The 23,315-nt window shown below is 38.2% G+C and overlaps 1 protein-coding gene across 9 annotated transcripts in view; it reads left to right on the top strand.

Moving 5' to 3' along the window:
* The window catches only part of CASK (calcium/calmodulin dependent serine protein kinase), a 490,261-nt gene that overhangs the window by 174,826 nt on the left and 292,120 nt on the right, over positions 1-23,315 (top strand). For all 9 annotated transcript variants that reach the window (XM_037165398.2, XM_037165406.2, XM_037165435.2 and 6 more), the window contains one exon: positions 20,064-20,169. In XM_037165398.2, coding sequence (XP_037021293.1) covers positions 20,064-20,169 — 106 coding nt within the window. The remainder of the gene's footprint in view (positions 1-20,063; positions 20,170-23,315) is intronic.

Here is a 23,315-nt window from a genome sequence, read left to right as displayed (position 1 = left end):
AAGTTTGATGACATGACAAAAGAGCTACTGAGAAAAAAATTAAGAAAGAAAGCAAGTTGATTAGAAATGTGAAGTCTTTAAAGAGTAAGGAAATAGCCCTGGCTGGTGTAGCTCAGTGGATTGAGAGCAGGCCTGCGAACCAGACAATCGCAGTTCGATTCCCAGTCAGGGCACATGCCTGGGTTGCAGGCCAGTTCCCTGCAGGCCAGTTCCCAGCAGGGGACACATGAAAGGCAACCATACATTGATGTTTCTCTCCCTCTCTCCTTCCCTTCCCCTCTAAAGATAAATAAATTAAATAAATAAAATATTTAAAAAAAAAAAAAAAAAAAAAAAAAAGAGTAAGGAAATAGATTTTCTGGCATTCTCCCTACAACAAATAGGGAAAACCCTTAGCATAAATGTAAAATATATTTACTTTATGTGTATAAGAGTAAGGAAATAGATTTTCTGGCATTCTCCCTACAACAAATAGGGAAAACCCTTGGCATAAATGTAAAATATATTTACTTTATGTGTATAAATATTAAGCTCTAATAAGTAACCAATTTATATTGTTTTGATATGGAAATGGGAAACAGGATATTTGATCACATGAAATGACCCCAAGGGAACTTTCTGTAATTTTACAAAAAAAAGAAAAACACACTTGATGGTGGTTGCATTCATTTCATACAGTAAAGTGCTAGGTTTGGGGTAGAGATGAAATGATATGGGGATATACTTGTGAGTGGGTAAGTAGTTTGTCTAATAGTTATCCTCAAAATATGCTCATTATTAGCATATATAAGGAGACACTAATTTTTCTGGCTTTCTAGTCTCAACTCAGTCGTACTCTTGTGGACTCGAGATGGGTTGGATGATTATCTGTCATGAGCTTAATCCTTGGACATAATTATCTACATCAGTGTCTGGGGCTTTTGTGCTTCCCTTAAATTTTACTGTAAAATCTTTTGAGGCAGAGCATCTGTCACTTTTGCAGATTTATAAAAATGGTTTCTGGCACCAAATAAGTTAAAAATTGCTGATCTAGATAACTGCCACATTTTCAGATACTTAAATATACTGCCTCTTGGTTTTATAAAAAAAAGGTTAAAGGAAAACAGTTTATTCTAAGGGTAAAGCAGTATATTTAAACTTAAAATTATATTGAAACAAGGAGAAATATGGCCTTTTCAGAATGCCCTATGTTTGTCCTTTTTTCTAGAGTTTCACTGTGTAAAAAAAAGTATCCTCCCTGCCACTCTCAACGCCCATCAGTGATTCCACATTGGAATAAGAAAAAATTCTATTACAACTCCTTGAGGCTTCTTGATCAGTTTTTTTTTAATTAAGATTAAAAGGCAAGCTATTTAAATTCATATTGCTGTTAGCCATTTGCAGCTTTCCATATAAATTGGGATTTGGGGAGTAGACCACCAAAATAAAATACAGAGATAATTTGGTGGTTGAGGTATGTATGAATCTGCAGAGTTAACCATAATCCCTGATTTCAAGTTGTAATTTACCAAAACAGTTAGCTTATTTTTATTGATTCTTTTCAAAATGTGTCACACATTGGCACTTACCTTTTACTATAAATTTGTTTCTTACTATATTTGTGAGATTTGTTGACAAAAAGTTCAACTGCTGGATGGTGAAACCCATATTATTTTTTAAAACTTTGATAATTATTTCACTATGTCATAGAGAATCTTGGCCTTAGTCTTTCATTTATTTACATGTTAAAACAGACTACAAATTTATTTCTGGGGAGACTTTTGGTCCTATTGGTAGTATTTCCTGGGCTGGCCCCATTCTGGAGGAAAGAGGTATGGAGGGGAAGTGGGTAGTAAGGAAGCTTATCCTGGCCGGTATCCTTGGCTATCAATAAATAAATAAAAATGATATAATTATAGTAGGATAATTAGGAAAGTGTAAAATAACATACACACATATATTCTCTATCATGCCACAAAGTTTCTTCATGCTTCTAACATGTTTTTAAGACTTTAATATTGAAAAGTAATTGAGGTATAAACTAGTATTTCTCTAATTTTCTTTTACAAAGTTAGGGATACCATTTTGAAATAGATGTCTGGTTTTAATAATAGTAAAATGCCCCATCTTTGTCTTTTTTCTTTTTTTTGTAAAGCTTTTTTTCTCAAATAATTTTTTATTATATTTTCCCATTCCGATTTAGTCTCCTTATACTCCCCTCCCCCCACAATCACCACATTATTGTCCATGTCCATGAGTTCTTTTTTTCTTTTGCTCAATCCCTCCACCCCCTACCCTGCCCCACACCCTTAGCTTTTCATCCTACTCTCTATCTATGAGTCTGTATCCATGTAGCTTATTAGTTCGGTTTGTTGGTATTTGCCTTTCTCTGACTGACTTATTTCACTTAGCATAATGTTCTCCAGGTCCATCTATACTGTCCCAAAGAGTAAAACTTTCTTGTTTTTTATGGCTGGGTAGTATTCCACTGTGTAAATGTCCCATAGTTGTTTTCTCCCTTCATCTACTGATGGTCACTTGGGCTGCTTCCATATCTTGGTGATTGTAAATAATGCTGCAGTGAACATAGGGATGCTTATGTTCCTTTGAATTAGTGTTTTGTGTTCCTTTGGATATAATCCCAGAAATGGGATTGCTGGGTCAAAAGAACAAAGTTGGAGGAATCATACTACCTAATATCAAACTATACTATAAGTCCATGGTAATCAGAATAGCATGGTACTGACATAAAAACAGACACATAGATTAATGGAACAGAATAGAAAACTCACAAATAAATCCACATGTTTATATTCAATAAATATTCAACAGAGAAAGCAAACACATACAATGGGTTAAAGATAGTTTATTCAATAAATGGTGTTGGGAAAATTGGACACATAGGTACAGAAAAATGAAATTAGACCACCTTCTTACACTGCACAAAAGAATACATTCAAAATGGATTAAAGACTTAAACTAGACCTGAAATGAAAAAAATCATAGAAGAAAACTTACGAAGCAATATCTCACACGAGTTTATTGTTCATAGCAGTATTTGATCAGATATATCTCCCCAGGCAAGGGAAACAGAAAAAATAAAATGAGACTACATCAAACTAAAAAGTTTTTGCACAGCAAAGGAGACCATCAATAAAATAGAAAGACAACTCATGGTATGGGAGAACATATTTGCCAATATATCTGATAAGGGGCTGATATCCAAAATTTGTGAAGAACTTATAGAACTCAATGCCAAACAAAAACAAACAACCCAATTAAAAAATGAGCAAAGTAGCCAAATAAACACTTCTCCAAAGAAGACATGTGGATGGCCAATAGACATAAGAAAAGATATTCAACACCACTAATCATCAGAGAAATGTAAATTAAAACCACAATGAGATTATCACCTCACACCTGTCAGAATGGCTGCCATCAATAAATCAACAAAGAAGTTCTGGCTAGGACAGGGAAGGGAAAGGGGAACCCTTTTGCACTGTTGGTGGGAATGCAGATTGGTGCTGCCACTGTGGAAAGCAGTATGGAGATACCTCAAAAAATAATTGTAAAGCTTTTTTGGTTTGCATTTCCAAAAATGAAAAGCAACAGAGGATTCATACCTTCTAGATGTTTATAGCATTGTATTTCTATTTTTATCATGTTCAAAATACTTTAATGATCATTCATATATTTGAGAAAAACTCTAATGCTGGAATTTTACTTGGTGTGGATTTCAGCCACCTCTGCCTTTTGCTTTTATCCATATAATCAACATCTTTCTATGTTATTAGTTGAGTCCAAAATACGTTTTCACTGAATTCATGGCTCAGTAACAGCTTGAGTAGAAGACTCGGAGATATATCTTCGAAAAGACAAGTGATTTGATTTTTTTTAAACTTAATATTGGCCTTATCCACAAGGGCCTTTTAAGCAAATGTTCTTCTTTGAGGACATTTTAATACCTCAGAAGATAAATAGTATTAAAGATTATTGTATTGGTCACCTGTAATTTATAGTACTTCAGTATCAATTAAGAATGTCCTGGAGTTTTTAAAATAGTACTTTAGATAATTATTTACCTAATCCATCTTAATGAAGAGAGAAACGGAAGACAAGTAGTTCTCACAGTAAATTGGCTTTATTATATTTTCCAGGTAATACTTGTTTATAAATGTAATGTTGCATTTAGTTTGAATTTGGTATCCAATTGGATGGGCTGCTTTAATACATTGTTACACTTAATCACAACTGAAAATTTGGGGGCAATATATTTCTAAAACCCCAGGCCCTGGCTGGTGTAGCTCAGTGGATTGAGTGCGGGCTGCAAACCAAAGGGTTGCTGGCTTGATTCCTAGTCAGGGCACATGCCTGGGTTTTGGGTCAGGTCTCCAGTAGGGGGTGTGCAAGAGGCAACCACACATTGATATTTCTCTCCCTCTCTCTCTCCTTCCCTTCCCCTCTCTATAAAAATAAATAAATAAAATCTTTAAAAAAACCATTAATCTGTAAATGCTTAAGACAGTTAAGATTGATTTCAAACTAATACTTTTCCCTATTTAAGAAAAATGTTTCCATCAAACATTCTCAATTAGTAATATGCTGCTTCCTTCATTTTATTTTGACGATGAGTTATATTTCCAGAAGAGGGGTCGCGGCAAAAAAAGTGGTGGCTGGCAGACCCCAGTTGCACAGGGTGGCAGTGGGTGGACCCAGCAAGGGAGCAGATTGTGGAGGAGCACAGTGCACAAGGCTGCTGGTGGACCAGGTGGTCCCACATTCACGTGCAGATAAATCAGGCAAAACTGGGGAGCAAGACAGACCGCACAACCCAGGGCTCCAGCATAGAGAAATAAAGCCTCAAAGACTGATTGAAAACATCTGTGGTGGTTGAGGAGCTGGGAGAGACTCCCAGCCTCACAGCAGAGTTCATGTAAGAAACGCACAGGGTCCTATAACGTATACAAGCCTGCCCACATGGGAATCAGCAACAGAAGGGCCCAGTTTGCTTGGGGGAAGTGGTAGAAGGGACTGAAATCCGACAGAGCACATCATAATTACATTAGCCAAGATTAAAATGAAGGAGAGAATTCTAGAAGCAGCAAGAGATAAGGGGACGGTCACCTACAAAGGAGTGCCCATCAGACTGTTAGCTGATTTCTCAAAAGAGACCTTCCAGGCAAGAAGGAGCCGGAAAGAAGTATTCCAAATCATGAAATCCAAAGACCTACATCCAAGATTGCTCTATCCAGCAAAGCTTTCATTTAGAATGAAAGGGCAGATAAAGTGCTTCTCAGATAAGGTCAAGTTAAAGGAGTTCATCATCACCAAACCCATACTATATGAAATGTTAAATTGACTTATCTAAGAAAAAGAAGACAAAAAACAGTTATAGTAAAATGACAGCAAACTCACAATCATTAACAACCACACCTAAAATGAAAACAAAAACAAACTAAGCCAACAACTAGAACAGGAACAGAACCACAGAAATGGAGATCACATGGAGGGTTAGCAACAGAGGAATGGGAGGAAGAAAGAGGGTGAAAAGGTACAGAGAATAAGTAGCATAGACAGTAGGTTGAAAATAGACGGGGGGGGGGGGCAAGAATAGTATAGGAAATGTAGAAGCTAAAGAACTTGTAGGTATGACACATAGACATGAACTGAAGGGGGGAATGTGTGTGGGAGGGGGTGTGCAGGGTGGAGGGGAGTGAAGAGGGGAAAATGGGACAACTGTAATAGCATAATCAATAAAATATATTTAAAAAAATAAAAGAATTATTTATTTCCAAAGTCAAAATTTTTGTTTTATATTTGTTTTTTCTCCACCTGCCCCCACCTTTCACCCTCACCCCTTCCCACCTTTGGCTGGTCTGTGGGTCATTTATATATGTTCCTTGATGACCCTTCCTCTTCTTTCCCCCTTATTATTACCCTCCCCCCTCCTCTCTGGTTAGTGTGAGTTTGTTTTTTATTTCAACGTCTCTGGTTCTACTTTGCTTGCTTTTTTGTTTTCTTGATTGGGTTCCACTTATAGGTGATATCCTATGATATTTGCTTCCCTTCTTTATTAATCTGAAAAATAAGAGTTTCCGGTCATAGGTTTTTTTTAATGGACAAGAATTAAAAGAAATTAGAAGTTGCTTGGATTTCTTTGTATGTGAAAAAAGATAATAAAACATATAGGGTAGTAGTGAAATATGTAAAAGATCAGAGAAACAGAGTTTGCAGTTAACCCAGATTGGTGTGTGGGCCTGACTGGGCCTCTCGTCATCCACTTGTTGAGAAGGTCAACTTTCCCAATTTATAGGAAGATAGCCTCATTAAAAGTCAACCTGATCTGTATGATCGCCGAAGGCAGCTGGGATCTTTAGTCTTTAAATTAATTATTAGATAAAGGTGGAACTCAACAACAGAATTTGACTTTGCTACTACAGGGTAGGGCGAAAGTAGTTTTACACTTCATATGGAGAAATAACACAATAATTAATAAATAATAATGCAAGAATAAACTGTTTTGTGTATTCACAACTGTAAACCTACTTTTGCCTCACCCTATATAATCCTTGCAAGGCTCTGCTAAGATTCCTTTTTTAAAATATCATATGGTGGCCAAGATGGAGGCATAAGTAGAAAAGCTTCACTTCCTCACTCAACTAAAAGAAAGATAACAACCAATTTAATAACCAAAAAAAATCCAGAACTGTCAGAAATTCAAACTTCATGGAAGTTTGACAACCAAAGAGCTGAAGAAAGATTCATCCAGACTGGTAGGAGGAGCAGAGACAGGCAGCTGAGGTGGAGAGGACCAGTCAGTCCCCATTCACGTGCTGATAAGCGGAAAAGAAAAACTGGGGAACAAGACACACCATAAAACCCAGGGTTTCAGAGGGGGAACTAAAAACTCAAAACTTCTGGCTGTAAAAATTTATGGGTGTCTTGGCAGCAGGAGAAACTCCAGTCTCACAGAAGAGTCAATTGGAGAGGCCCACAGGGCCCTAGAAAGTACACTAACCCACCCACCCGGGAATCAGCACCAGAAGTACCCAATTTGCTTGTGGATAGCAGGGGAAGTGACTGAAAGCAGGGTGACACTGAGCAAGTGGCATTATTTCCTCTCTGAACCTTCCCCCACATGCTACACCATAACTCATACCTAAGGCTCCACCCCTTACAACATAAAATGTGCCCCGACACAAAGAAATATGGCCCAAATGAAAGAACAGATCAAAGGCCCAGAAGAACTAGCCAACCTATCAAATGAAAAGTTTAAAATGAAGAGATAGCCAACCTATCATATGAAAAGTTTAAAACACTGGTGATCAGGATGATCACAGAAATGGTTGAGTATGGTCGCACAATAAAGGAAGAAGTGAGGCTATGCAAAGTGAAGTAAAGGAAATTATACAGGGAATCAAAGTAAAGGGAAGGAAACCAGGACTCAAATAAACAATTTGGAGCAGAAGGAAGAAAGAAACATTCAATCAGAACAAAATGAAGAAACAAGAATTCAAAAAAATAATAATAATAATAAAGGAGAGGCTTAGGAACCTCCGGGACAACTTTAAATGTTCCAACATCTGAATCATAGGGGTGCCAGAAGAAGAGGAAGAGCAAGAAATTGAACCTTTATTTGAAAACGTAATGAAAAAGAACTTCCCTAATCTGGCAAAGGAAATAGACTTCCAGTAAGTCCAGGAAACTCAACTTCTAAAGAAGTTGGACCCAAGGAGGAACATACTAAGGCACATCATAATTACATTATCCAAGATTAAAGATAAGGAGAGAATCTTAAGAGCAGCAAGAGAAAAGAAGACAGTTACCTACAAAGGAGTGCCCATAAGACTATCAGCTGATCTCTTGAAACCTTGCAGGCAAGAAGGGGCTGGAAAAAAGTATTAAAAGTGACATGGAGCAAGGACTTGCATTCAAGATTACTCTATCTAGCAAAGCTATCATTTGGAATGGAAGGGCAGTTAAAATGCTTCTCAAATTAAGTCAAGTTAAAGGATTTCATCATCACCAAGCCCTTATTATATGAAATGTTAAAGGGACTTATCTAAGAAAAAGAGGATGATCAAAACTATGAACAGTAAAATGACAACAGACTCACAACTATCAACAACCAAACTTAAAAACAAAAACAAAACGAATTAAGCAAACAACTAGAACAGGAGCACATTCACAGAAATAGAGATCACATGGAGGGTTATGAATGGGAGTGGTAGGGGGGATAATGAGAGAAAAGTCACAGGTAATAAGAAACATATATATTAGGTTGAAAATGGACAGGGAGAGGTTAACAAGCATATGGGAAATGGAGAAGCTGAAGAATTTATATGACCCGTGGACATGAACTATGGTGGGGGAATGATGGTGAGGGGGGTACAGGGCAGAGGGGAATAAAAGGGAGGAAAAAATGGGACAAGTGTAACAGCATAATCAATAAACTATTTTAAAAATAAAAACAAAATAAATCCTTATTGAATGGTTCTGGGCAAGCTCACTTAAATTTTGGACTTTTATATGCATATACTGAGGTAGAGATTGCTAATCCAGTGCCAATGTCAGAAGTCAGAAGTTATTCCTTGTCATATTTGTAAATACCCAAATTATTTTTGACCCATGGTCAAATTAACTTGTTGCAAAATTGTGGCACTCTAAAAGTAACATCCAAATTTTAAAAGATATCACTCAGAATTCTGTCACAAGAACAACTAGTTAATGAAATGAATAAGTAAGTATTTTCTAGGAAAATTCTTCTAAAAAAATTTTAGGCCCCACTGTCTTAAGAAACTAGTAGTAATGGAAATAGGAAAAGTAGTAAGTGTGGTAGGAAGTTGATTTAATTTGTTTGTTTCTCCAGTTTTGGTTAGAAAATTAAATATTACTTTCTATACTACTAGTGCTCCTTTTAAAGGGAAATAAATTGGTAAAATATAGACATGTACTTAATGTTGTATAAGGTTATTACACATAGAAGTAGATTATTTTTAAATCTTTTAAAATTTCCCTTAGAAATTAGAAAGTAGAAAGGTACAAGAAAAAAAATGAAGTGTTACCAGTTAAATGTAGACAAAGCAGCACTTCCAAACAGCAATGATAACTCTAGATCAGGTCACTCACAGGAACATTCTGTGCTAGTATCTCTAAGCAGTCACATAATCTCTATTTCAAATCAGCACCTACTTTCTGATTTCTTTCTACTTTGACTTATGAACTGATTTGTAGGCAAGTACAGGCATACTTCGGAGATACTACGGGTTTAGTTCCAGTCTACCACAATAAAAGAAGCATTGCAATAAAGTGAGTCATAATCTAAAACAAACATTTTGAGTTTAATATCCTTGGAATCTATAGTTAGAACACACATATCATACATTTGTATTTTTTAACCTATGATTTTTCTATTTTGGATTTTAATATACCCATTAAGTATTTTCATAATATTTAAATTATGGAAAATGGTGCCACAGTTACCCTAGGTATAAGCCAATATTTGCATTATTGTGCTTATAATTTCAAATATATTTTATATTGTTAATTCTATGCTGTTTAATTAGTGTCCTGATTTTAGTTGCTGAAATGTCAGATTTGATGACATTTAAATGTTTTTAGTCTTTGAAGGCAGGGTCCCCAGCAATTCTTTCTTCATTTCGAAGGTGGGTAGGTGATAGTGACTAGACCAGGAGCATGTTCAACCACATACCAAGAAGTAATGTGCAAGTTCTAATGGAGGGTTCTTTAGTGCACTCATGTCTACTTTCAGCCTTTTAGTATTTAGTATAACAAATGTGGCATATGACAAATGGTGAGTGTGGAGGCCGAAACACAGTGTAATTACATGAATGGGGCAAAATAAAAAGACAAACTGTTAACAGGAGGAAAGACCAGTTTTCAGTGGCAAACACTAAATCTCTGTTACTTCTTGACTCCAGTATCATAGCACTGAGTTAAAATCAGCTTTTCTACCAAAATGGAAAGAGAAAGTGGGTGAAAATAGAAGGTATTAAAAGGGTGGCTTCCAATAAAATGAAAAGCTAGAGACAAACATAAAAATAAGCAATAAATCTCCTAAGCTTTTAATTGCATCAAGAGATAGCACATTTTTGAAGAGAGAAAAACTGCAGGCATCTGGTTTGTGTTGTCTGGCTTCAACATGGCCCTCCAGGACACTCGTCAGAAGCCTTCCTTGTAATTATGACTTCCCAGCACAAAAGCCACACCTGAGTGACACCTCTCCTCCTCTGCAGGACCTTTCCAACCACTTAGGAGATGGAGGCCATCTTTCAAGTACCTCCAATCTCTTCCTTTACAGTGAACACTGAGCCACCTTACCCCTCAGCCCCATAGTGCTACACTCCACACAAGTCCTTTCACATCCATTTTCTCATTTGAATCTTACCACTGCCCTCTGAAGTTAATGTAATAGACTCTGCAGGCCCTACATCACCGACCGCCTTCCCCGTTTCATTCGCAGTAAGAAAGGTATTTGTAGAGGTTAGCCATTGGTTGTCATGTAGCAGTGACAGAGTTAGGGCCAGCACCAAGTTTCCCAACTCTATATCCTGTGGGCTTTTCATCACTGCCACTTACAAACACTGAGTATTCCCTTTAAAACAACTGCAAAAAACAGACAATCAGAACTTTTTTGACTCTATTCTTTCCTACTGCTAGATTCTTCTGATCTGATCATGTCTAAACCCAGCATCATGGAGTGTTGGAGAGGCCTGGGCTGAAACCTACCACTTGTGATACTATGTGATCTTGAGCACATTTCTAAGCCCATTTCCTCATCTGTAAAAATACATACTTCACAGGGTTGTTGGGACAGTATATGACAATGACTATATTAAGTACTTAGCCCAGTGAGGGACATGATAAATTTTAACTTATTACATAATTGTCTCCTGCATACTGACCTCAAACCTGACATCTCCACATTACTTCATCTTGCCCAGAATGCTAATGGTCTTTCTTGGCTGACTGTTAACAGCCTTTTCTCTGCCTTCTCCAACTACTCATGCCTTAATTCCTTCTATTCCCTTTCTTAACATTGTGTTATTGATTATTCCTTTGCTGGTGGCTTCTCTTTTGGCTAATTTACTGATTTGCTTTCTTTATTCTGTCTACCCTTATGTAAGTCCTTCCCTCAGCAGCCATGGCTCTGTTAGCAAGACTAAGTTAAATTAATATTAAATCAGAGGGGAGATAATGTTCTCTTTTGCTTTGGGCAATGTATACTTAGCCGTTGTTCTCCTTACCTCTCTCCCTCTATTTCCAAATGTAAAAGTGTCGTATTGGATTTTATTCATTCAAACAGGTAAAAACCCAGTGCTTTATTAAAATATTATATGTATTTGTTTTTAGAGAGAGGGGAAGGGAGGAAGAAAGGAAGAGAAACATCAGAGTGTGGTTTCTTCTCACACTCCCCCAAATGGGGACCTGGCCTGCAACCCAGGCATGTGCCCTGACTGGGAATTGAACTAGCAGCCTTTTGTGTCACAGGCTGGCACTCAATCCACTGAGCCACACCAGCCAGGGAAGAACTCCAGCACTATTAACACAGGAGGGCTCTAATTATCTTGTTCCATGTAGACATGGCAAATTGTCTGCATATGATGATGATGACAGTGGCGATATTAACAGTTTTATTTTCTAAATAGCATTTTAGAACTTACACACAGGTCTTACCTACATTATTGGAATTTGTTCTTCAAAATAACACTTTAGATAGTGTTCTGAATTATTCAACCTATATATTTTTTTAATTTTTATTTAGTTATTTTTCAAGTACATTTTTGTCTATTTCTCCCATCCCAGCCCCCCCCACCCTGTCTCCCCCCCCTCCCTCCCATTTCCTTCCCCCAGTCCTCATCCCTGTGTCTTTCATACTTGTTCCTCAAAATCCCTCCCCGTTTTTCCCCTTAAATTCCCTTCTCTCTCCCCTCTGGTCGCTGCCCCCTTGTTCTCCATTTCAGTGTCTTTGTTTTTATTCTGCTTGCTTGTTTGTTTTATTGTTTAGCTTCCTGTAAAAGATAAGATCATATGGTATTTGTCCTTCAATGCCTGGCCTATTTCACTCAGCATAATGCTTTCCAGTTCCATCCATGTTGTTGCAAAGGGTAGTAGCTCCTTCTTTCTCTGCTGCATAGAATTCCATTGTGTATATGTACCACAATTTTTTTTTAGTTTTATTTAGTTATTTTTCAAGTACACATTTTTGTCTATTTTTCCCATCCCAGCCTTCCCCACCTCCCTCCCTTTTCCACCCCCCTTAGTTCTCGTCCCTGTGTCCTTCCTATTTGTTCCTCCAAATCCCTCCCCCTTTTTCCCCTTAACTTCCCTTCCTTCTCCCCTCTGGTCACTATCCCCTTGTTCTCTATTTCAGTGTCTTTGTTTTGGTTTTTTTTCTGCTTGCTTGTTTATTTTGTTGTTTAGCTTCCTGTTAAAGGTGAGATCATATGGTGTTTGTCTTTCAGCACCTGGCCTATTTCACTCAGCATAATGCTTTCCAGTTCCATCCATGTTGTTGCAAAAGGTAGTAGCTCCTTCTTTCTCTCTGCAGCATAGAACTCCATTGTGTATATGTACCACAATTTTTGGATCCATTCATTTACTGATGGGCACCTAGGTTGCTTCCAACTCTTGGCTATTGTAAATTGTGCTATGACATTGTGCATAGGTTCTTTGCATAGGTTCTTTGCATAGGTTCTTTGCATAGGTTCTTTGACATTGATGTTTTAGGATTCTTGGGGTAAAATCCTAGCAGTGGAATTGCTGGGTCAAAACGCAGGTCGATTTTTATTTTTCTGAGAAAATTCCATACTGTTTTCCATAATGGTTGTACCAGTCTGCAATCCCACCAAGAGTGAACTAAGGTCCCCTTTTCCCCACAACCTCTCCAACATTTGTTGTTTGTTGCTTTCTTTATTATAGCCATCCTAACTGGTGTAAACTGGTATCTCATTGTGGTTTTAATTTGCATCTCTCTGATAGCTAATGACATTGAGCTTCTCTTCATGTGTCTCTGGATATTCTGTATGTCCTCTTTGGAGAAGTGTCTGTTCAAGTCCTTTTCCCATTTTTTAATTGGGTTAAATGTCTTCCTAGAGGAGAGTCGTGTAAGTTCTTTGTATATTTTGGAGATTAAACCTTTGTCTGAGGTATCATTGGCAAATATGTTTTCCCATTCAGTTGGTTGTCTTTTTAATTTAATACTGTTTTCTTTAGCCATGCAGAAACTTTTTATTTTGATGAGATCCCATTTGTTTATTCTTTCCTTTATATTCCTTGCTCTAGGGGACATCAGTAAAAATGTTGCTGCTTGGAATATCTGAGATTTTCTTGCCAGTGTTCTCCTCTAGGACTTTAATGGTGTCACGGCTTATATTTAAGTCTTTTATCCACCTTGAATTTATTTTTCTGTATGGTGTAAGTTGGTGCTCGAACTTCACTTTTTTGCACGTAGCTGTCCAGTTCTCCCAACACCATTTGCTGAAGAGGCTATCTTTACTCCATTTTATGTTACTGCCCCCTTTGTCAAATATTAATTGACTGTAGAGAGTTGGGTTGATTTCTGGGCTCTCTGTTCTGTTCCATGAGGCTATGTGCCTGTTTTTATGCCAGTACCAGGCTGTTTTGATTACAGTGGCTTTGTAATACAGTTTGATATCAGGTATTGTGATCCCTCCTACTTTGTTCTTCTTTCTCAAAAGAGCAGCTGCTATTCGGGCTCGTTTATAATTCCATATAAATTTTTGAAGTGTTTGTTCTATGTCTGTGAAATATGCCATTGGTACTTTAATGGGTATTGCATTGAATCTGTATATTGCTTTGGGTAGTATGGACATTTTGATGATGTTAATTCTTCCAATCCATGAACACGGTATATGTTTCCATTTGTTTGTGTCTTCCCTGATTTCTTTCTTCAGTGCTGTGTAGTTTTCTGCATACAGGTTTTTTACCTCCTTAGTTAGGTTTATTCCCAGATATTTTATTTTTCTTTTTGCTATATCAAATGGGATTTTTTCTTTATTTCTGCTTCTGCTGCTTCACTGTTGGTATACAAAAATGCCTGATTTCTGGATATTGACTTTGTAACCAGCTGTTTTGCCAAACTCATTAATTAGTTTGAGCAGTTTTTGGGTAGAGTCTATAGGATTTTCCATGTACACCATCATGTCATCTGCAAACAGTGACAGTTTTGCTTCCTCCTTTCCTATTTGGATGCCTTTTATTTCCTTTTCCTGCCTGTTCGCTGTGGCCAAAACTTCTAATACTATATTGAATAGAAGTGGTGAAAGTGGACATCCTTGTCTTGTTCCTGATCTTAGTGGAAAAGCTTTTAGTTTTTTCCCATTGAGTATGATATTGGCTGTAGGTCTCTCATAAATGGCCTTTATTATATTGAGGAATGCTCCCTCTATTCCCACTTTGCTGAGTGTTTTTATCATAAATGGGTGTTGTACCTTATCAAAAGCTTTTTCCGCATCTATTGATATGATCATGTGATTTTTGTCTTTGCTTTTGTTTATGTGATAAATTACATTTACTGATTTGTGAATGTTGAACCATCCTTGCATCTCTGGGATGAATCCCACTTGGTCATGGTGTATAATCTTTTGGATATATTGTTGGATGCGATTTGCAAATATTTTGTTGAGGATTTTAGCGTCTATGTTCATCAGTGATATTGGCCTGAAGTTTTCTTTCTTTTTTGTATCTCTATCTGGTTTTGGAATTAAGATGATGCTGGCTTCATAAAAGGAGTTTGGGAGTTTTCCATCCTTTTGGATTTTTTGGAATAGTCTGTGAAGAATGGGGGTTAGCTCTTCCTTAAATGCTTTGTAGAATTCTCCTGTGAACCCATCTGGTCTGGGGCTTTTGTGTGATGGGAGTTTTTTGATTACTGCTTCAATTTCTTTTGCTGTTATTGGTCTATTCAGGTGTTCTACTTCTTTTTCATTGAGTTTTGGGAGATTATATTTTTCTAGAAATGTGTCCATTTCCCCTAGGTTCTCAAATTTCTTGGCATACAGTTCTTCATAGTAATTTCTTACAATCCTTTCTATTTCTGTGGTATCAGTTGTAATCTTTCCTCTTTCATTTCTGATTGTGTTTATTTGTGTCTGTTCCCTTCTTTTCTTGATGAGCCTACTTAAAGGCTTGTCTATTTTGTTTATGTTTTCAAAGAGCCAACTCCTGGATTCATTGATCCTTAGAATTGTGCTTTTAGTCTCTATGTCATTTAGTTCTGCTCTGATCTTAGTTATTTCCTTCCTTCTACTTGCTTTGGGCTGTTTTTGTTGTTGTTCCTCGAGTTCTTGCAGGCGTAGAGTAAGGTTGTTTGTTTGAAATGTTTCTATCTTCTTTAGGTAGGCCTATATTGCTATAAACTTCCCTCTCAGGACTGCCTTGGCTGTGTCCCATAAGTTTTGGGTTGTTGTGAGATCATTTTCATTTGTTTCCAGAAACTTTTTGATTTCTTCCCTAATTTCATTCTTGACCCATTCATTGTTTAATAGCATACCATTCAGTCTCCACAATTTTGAGTGCTTTGGGTTTTTTCCTTTGGGGTTGGTTTCCAGTTTCAGTCCCTTGTGGTCAGAGAAAATGCTTGGTATGATTTCAATGTTCTTGAATTTGTTGAGGCTTGTTTTGTGTCCTATCATGTGGTCTATCTTGGAGAATGTTCCATGTGCATTTGAAAAGAATGTGTATTTAGCTTCTTTGGGGTGAAGAGCTCTGTATATATCAGTTAGGTCCATTTCATCAAGGGTGTTGTTTAATGCCACAATGTCTTTGTTGATATTTTGTTTGGAAGATCTGTCCATTTTTGATAGTGGGGTGTTAAAATCCCCCACTAAAATTGTGTTGCTGTCTATATCTTTCTTGAATTCCTCTAAGATTTTCTTTATATATTTTGGTGCTCCTAGATTGGGTGCATATATATTTATGATGTTATTGTCTTCTTGGTGGATTCTTCCCTTGAGTATTATGAAGTGACTTTCTTGGTCACTCTTTATGGCTCTTTTTTTGAAGTCTATTTTGTCTGATATGAGAATTGCTACCGCAGCATTTTTTTCTTGTCCATTTGCTTGGAAAATTTGTTTCCAGTCTTTCACTTTTAGTCTGTGATGGTCTTTTGTCCTGAGGTGGGTCTCTTGTAGGCAGCATATGTGTGGATCATGCTTTCTTATCCATGCAGCTATTCTGTGTCTTTTGATTGGAGCATTTAATCCATTTACATTTAAGGTTATTATTGATAGCTACTTATTCATTGCCATTTTTGTGCCTGTGTTCCTCTCTGTCTGTCTCTTTTCCTTCCTTTCCTTAAAGCAGACCTTTTAGTATTCTGTAGAGCTGGCTTGGTGGCAGCAAATTCTTTTAGACTTCTTTTTTCTTGGAAGCTCTTTATTTGGCCTTCTATCTTCATTGAGAGCCTTGCTGGATAAAGTAACCTTGTTTGCGGGCCTCTGGTTCTCATTACTTGGAACATTTCTTGTCATTCTCTTCTGGCTTGTAGTGTTTCCATTGAGAAGTCAGTGGCTAACCTTATTGGGACTCCCTTGTATGTTATTTCTTTTTTCTCCCTTGCTGCCTTTAAGATTCTTTCTTCGTCTTGGAATTTTGCCATTTTAATGATGATGTGTCTTGAAGTGGGCCTCCTTGGGTTCCTCTTGAGTGGGACTCTCTGTGATTCCTGGATTTGTGTGACTTTTTCTTTTATCAAATTAGGGAAATTTTCTCTCATTACTCTTTCAAATATGTTTTCTATCCCTTGTTCTTCTTCTTCTCCTTCTGGTATTCCTATTATTCGGATATTATTACGTTTCATATTGTCTTGCATTTCTCTTAATGCCTCTTCATTCTTTCTGAGCCTCTTTTCCCTTTCCTGTTCTTTCTGGGAGATGCTTTCTACTTTGTCCTCTAATTCACTAATCCTATCTTCTGTTTCATCTACCCTATTTTTAATGCTTTCCACTGTCTTTTTTAATTCAGAAATTGTATTCTTTATTTCCTCTTGGCCCTTGCTAATAATTTCCATTTCCTTTTTCATGTTGATATAGTTCGAAGTGAGATCATTGTAGCTCCCCTGTAGTTTCTGGTAGCTGATTGTGAGCTCTTTGAACTTCCTGATAACCAGTGCTTTGAATTCAGAATCTGATAATTGACTTGCCTCTATTTCATCTAACATTCTTTCTGAGGATGCCTCCTTTCCTTTCATTTGGGGATTGTTTCTTTGTCTTCCCATTGTTTGTGAGATTCTTCTTGTTAGCCTCAGCTTCTTAGATTAATCTGTTTTGACACCCTGGGTTTATGGTGTGAACTTTTGTGGTGGAATGCCTGTGAATTTCAGTGGTACAGTGTCTTTTGGTTATCCTGTTGTTCTCTGCTTCCACCTACTCAAATATGCAGCAACTTTTGGCTTCTCTCTTACAGCAATGTGCAATTTGTCTCTGACTCTACTATTTGGAGGCCTCTTCTATGTGTCTAGCTCTGGTCTTTTCATATTTTCAAGTTGATTGTGACTCTTTTGGGTAAAAGAAAGAAATGACAAGGAAAGAAATAAAAGGAAGAAAGAAAAAAATGGTAGGGGAATGGAAGAAAGAGCAATAAGTTTAGAAAGAAAAGAAAAAGAAATAAAACAGAAAATCCGGGAAAAGAGGACAAAAGTATGGAAAGATGAAACAGTAGTAAAATTTAAAAGAAATAACAGATTACTTTAAAAAAGCAAAAAGATAAAGAAAAGGAATGGAGAAGAAAGAAAAGTAAAAAAAAAAGAAAGAATAAAAATACAATAAAGTAAAGTAAAAAAAAAACCCAAGAAACAAAAAACAAAAAATGCACAAAGAAAAATAATCTCTCATAAACAACCTCAGAAAAGGAAATGTCACTTGTTGGCTTCAAACTAGCCAAACCGGTTTTTCTGGTTGCAGTTGGCTGAGGGTCGATTGTGGTGATTTTTTTCAGCCCGCCCCTCTCAGGATCCAGACACTTGGCGCCTCTCCCCCAGCTCCCTACAATGGGGAACTAGGACTTTCTTGCAGCGCTCCCCTCCCAGGGGTTAGTGCCATAGGCTGGTTTGCTGTGTTTGCAGGCACCTGCACTGGCCTAGTTGCCTGGTTCCCTCGGGATTGAGCACAGGCCTGTCCCCGTTCAGTTGGGAAGCCCCAGACCCTCTGCCCAATCCTGGGCTTGCTGCCAAGCTGGGTGTGAAGCAGACCAGGCTGCCGTGTCTACTGGATTCAGAGCCCCAGGCTGCACCTCTGAGTTCTCCTGGGCTGGCAACCACAGAGTCCTTGGTTGGGGCCCTTTGTCCTCCGCACCCTCTCAGCAAACTCTATCAAACAAGTCTCTCCTGGCACCCCACCTTGCTTGGCCAGAAAGGGAGGGGGTTGAGGGTCTCAGCTCTTTTCCCAGGACCCCTCAGCGCCCCGGGCTTCCAGATAGTTTGAGGGGGGTGGACTGGAAGCTGGGAGCCAATCTGAGGACGGGGTGCCGACCCAGAAACTCTGTGCGCACATCACAGCAAGCTGCATGGTGTGTATTCCTTCTGCTCCTGTGTTTGTCTGGGTCCCCTGGCCAACCTCTGCCAAAAAAAAAAAAAAAAACCTAGGGATGGAACAGCACCACGCTGGGCGCTCAACCCAGAGCTGTGTGCAGGCTGAAATCTCCTCTGCTCCCCTCTGGTTGGGTCTCTTGGCAGGTCCGGGCCCAAAAATCCTAGGGAGGGAGCTTTCTGAGCGCTGAATGCCGGCCTAGGAGCTCCCAGGCACTTGCCTAGACACACTGCGCTTGGAGCAACTAGTTCCCCAACTTGCGCGCAGGCTGAAGTTTCTTCCACACCTCTGCCTGGGCCACTCGGCCTGCCTGGCAGAAAAATCCCAGGGAGGGAGCCGTCTGGGCGCTGAACGCTGTCCCAGGCTCCATTAGGCACTCTCCCGGACACAGTTCCCACCAGCCGCTGGACCTCCGAACTATGCACAGACTGAAATCACTTCTGCTCCCCTCTGTTTGGGCCACTTGGCAGGTCCCTGGCCCAAAAATCCTAGGGAGGGAGCTTTCTGGGTGCTGAACGCCGGCCTAGGAGCTCCCAGGCACTCTCCCAGATACACTGTGTGTGGAGCAACCAGTTCCCCAAATTGCGCGCAGGCTGAAATTTCTTCCACACCTCTTTGCCTGGGCCACTTGGCCTGCCTGGTGAAAAAATCCCAGGGAGGGAGCCGACTGTGCGCTGCACGCAGTCCAAAGTGCCCTTGGGCTCTCGCCACTGGGCGCTGGTTCCCCTACCCTGCACCGGCTGTTTCCCTCTGCTCCGTCCCAGAGACTACTGTACCGCTGCTGTCTCCCTACGGTATGGTTCCTCCATGACCGATGAGGTTTCTGGTCTCTTATTTTCATATATGCTTGGCAACTGCTGACTTGCTGGTCTCACCTCCTCCAATCGGACAGGTCTCCCTCTCTTTTGTACTAGGAACTGGTATCTGCTCTGTCCTAGTCCACCGCCATCTTGAACACCCCCTATTCAACATATTTTATAAATGTAAAAACAACCTTCTGACTTTGATGCTGGGAGTAGTATCTTTTCTATTTAAACCATACTCTTTTTTTGCCCCCTGTTCCATGTAATTTCCCTGTTGTGTGTCTAAAAATGCTAGATTTTAGACTAAGAATATATTATTATTCAGTTTAGGGGAAACTAAGAAAAAGGGATAAACTACAAAGCAGCAGAGTTATAAATTAGCAGTTGAGTTACTTATTAGATTAAGAAAATTATAAATTTCAAAACTCGATTGTAAAAGTTTGAGGAAAGTATTTGTGCTATTTACATTTTTTATTAATAAGTGCTCTATATACTCTATAATGTATATAGATTTAAGGTGACAGAAAACATGGAAAAGTTATAGTGTCAAAGATTTTACAGGTTAAAAGGTAGCCTTAGCTTAAATGGGGGATTTCATCTCTTTAGTTAGAGAAATCTTCATGTTACCATAGATCATATCCATTCATTCATCATTCACTCTGATTGTCTTTTGTTCCTACCTAACAAAGCATGTTGTGTGTTTGTTTTGCAGATCTAAAGCGGGAAGCCAGTATCTGTCATATGCTGAAACATCCCCACATTGTAGAGTTATTGGAAACATATAGCTCAGATGGAATGCTTTACATGGTTTTTGAATTGTGAGTGTACATTTTATTTTCTTAAGGGTTAAAATTATAAGCAACATTGGTTTTGAATAACACTAATGCTTTCTTTTAAATTTTAACAATAGTTGTGAACTAATCTAGGACAAGAACCTAAAATAATAAGAATAAAAGGGTTGTCTCATCTTTAAAGTTCACAGTGGCTGAGGAAGCAAAAGTTACTCATATTTAGTTACCCTCACTTTTTTTTAGCATACTTCAGAGAAGAAGCTGTAAAAAGAAAGAGCTCCAAGAGATAGGAGGCCTCAAAATTGAAAATTCTGATCATAGAAGTCTATATGAAGAGGGGTGGGATGGCAGTAGAGGCCACCATGTAGCAAGCCTCTCTAGCAACTAAAAACAAGTAATAATAGACTTAAATTCCTCTTTTGATATAATCACCATATTGGCTTATAAAGGAAATTCAATAGATAATAGTGTATCTTGATTTCAATATGCTACTTGACGTATTTCCCACAGAGTTATTGTCAGTACAATGGAGAAATGTGAGCTAAGGATAGGACAACTGGGTAATTTTATAGCTGGTTAGATGATTGTGTCCAGAGATTGTATCCTTTATGGGATGCCAACCTATTCTGTTCAAATTTTAATCAGTGGCTTTGATTAGGGTTTCTCACAAGGTAATCAAGTATTCGTCCAGGGCTGAAGTCATTTTAAGGCTCCACTGGGGATGTATCTGCTTCTAAACTCACTCACGTTGTTGTTGGCAGCAGGCTATTGGGCTGAAGACCTTAGTTCCTCATGAGCTATTAGCCTGAGGCTACTGTAGGTTCCTTGTACCTAGGTCCCTCCTTGGAGTAGCTCACAACATGGCAGCTGGCTTCATCAGTGTGAACAATTAAAGAGGGCAAGAGTAGAACAAGAGTGAAGGCAATCTTGTAACCTAATCTCAGCACTTCTACCATATTCTATTAGTTAGAAATAAGTCATTAAATCCAGACCACACAAAAGAGGAAGGAATTACACAAGGGTGTGAATACCAGGAGGTGGTGATTACTGGGAACTGTGTCAAAAGCTACTCCCACAGAAGGGTAACTAATGCACAGAATATCCAGATGAAAATTTTTAAATATTTTACAAGCTTGCAGCAAAGGAGCTGAAATTAAGATGAAGTTTAAGACCAATTGATATGAATTTACTCATTCAAATATGTAAGTGCAAGTACACTGTGAATTTACTTGCAGCTTCTTGGGTGAAAAAGATGTAAATGTTGTGGTTAGTTGTTGCAACAGAGCTTTAAAAGCCCTAAATGGAAGGAACCTTTGGCTACACTAATTATAAGTACATAGTATTCAGAACCAAGCCACACTCCCACTGTATTGTGTACTACTCTTCCTCCTGGCATGTTCATAGTAAGCAGGACACTGTCATGCATCCAGAAAGGTATAACCAAAGTGGGAAAGAGCCTAGAAATTCTGTCATAGGGTCATAGCCTTCAAAATCTTTGCTGGCAAACTTACTAAAAAAATTTTGAAACAATGTACCTTCTCACATATTTTTAAGTTGACATGTAAAAACTTTTATTGTGCCCTGGTTGGTGTAGCTCAGTGGATTGAGTGTGGGCCTGCGAAGCAGACGATTCGCGGTTCGATTCCTAGTCAGGGCACAACATGCCTGGGTTGCAGGCCAGGTCCCTAATGGGGGACACATGAGAGGCAACCATACAACGATATTTCTCTCCCTCTCTCCTTCCCTTCCCCTCTAAAAATAAATGAATAAAATCTTTTTTAAAAACCCTTTTATTGTGAGCTTGTAATTTTCAGTATCTCATATTTTTTAATATATTTTCTTCAAAACTGTAGAGATGCATCTTTATCTCATTCATTTTATGTCTACTCTGTTACCTGAATGGCAAAACTAGTCATCATTGTCAAACCAGTGAGCCAAATAAGACTCACTTTCGGTCAGAAAAAAAAAATTTGACTTTAATTTTCAAATAAAATTAAAGTGTTAATAGACATCCCTGTGACACTCATGTTACTATTCATTTCTTTCTTACTGTATTTTTTCCATTACCATTTAACCCTTTATTACCCACTTCCCCCCCTGCAATCACCATACTGTTGCCTATGTCCATGAATGCTTTTCCCTGTTTGCTCTATTCCTCCTTCTAATTCTAAAATAGATCAGGCTTTGCCATGAATGTATTGTCTGGATGAAGTACGATGGTTCTTCCTTTCTTTCCCAAGTGTTCTGTTTTATTGTTAAGGTTCTCTTCTTCCCTTGAGAGATTTACATTCTCCAGTTGTCCCTTTGAAGCTAGGAACTTCTCAGGATAGGCGAGTGGTTTGTCATTTGCAATGCTTTCCTGCGAATGGAGATGTAAAAAGGAAAATCAGCAAATCACAGACTTGTTTTCAGATAGATCAGATTGTGGCAAATAAAAATATGGAAATTGATTGCCTTAAAATTATCATAATCCCTTGGAAGGACCTTGGGTACACCCAGAGATACTGTAGTCCCAGTTTGAAGAGCAGTGGCATGGAAGAGCTATTGAAAATGTTGGGAGGCTTTAGTTATCCAAAAATCTATTGGTTTTTTTTTTCTGCTAAGAGAGTCCTTACAGCAGAAGCCCATGGTAGAACAAAATGGATGTCTTCAGTTATTTAAAAGATTGTCATCTGTAAGAAGATTATATGTTTGTTCAGTGTAGGATCAGGGTTTGTAACTACAATCAACAAATGGCAGGTAGATTTTACCTCTAAGCGAAGAAGGCCTCTAATGGTTAGACTAACTGCATATATGAAATGGGCTGTCTCACAGAGGACAAAATTCTCATTAGATATACTCAAGCTGAAGCTGGTTTGACCTAGAGAGGGTCTCTAACATCCCTTCCAATTTTAAGATACTATAATTTTAATTACTTTTTCTGATTAAGTATTATTCTTTATTCAAGAAATATGTTTTGGTCCAAATTTTTATTCACTGAGAAAACTAAAAAAAAAATTTATCACATACTATAAAGTAGTGAACATAGAAAACAAAATTTTAAATTTTGCTTAAATTGTACCCTGTTTCTGTGTTTCAAAAGGATCTAAGTACAGTAGAGAGAAAATGGTTTTTGATTTCATAAAGCTTGGTTTAGTATCCCAGTCATGTCACTTGTACTAATTATGACTTTG

This window comes from Artibeus jamaicensis, unplaced genomic scaffold, assembly GCF_021234435.1.
Source record: "Artibeus jamaicensis isolate MK-2021 breed Jamaican fruit bat unplaced genomic scaffold, CSHL_Jam_final contig_60, whole genome shotgun sequence".
Classification (NCBI taxonomy): Eukaryota; Metazoa; Chordata; class Mammalia; order Chiroptera; family Phyllostomidae; genus Artibeus; species Artibeus jamaicensis.
Note: the sequence above shows the minus strand (reverse complement) of the source record. Positions and strands in the feature narration are given on the sequence as shown.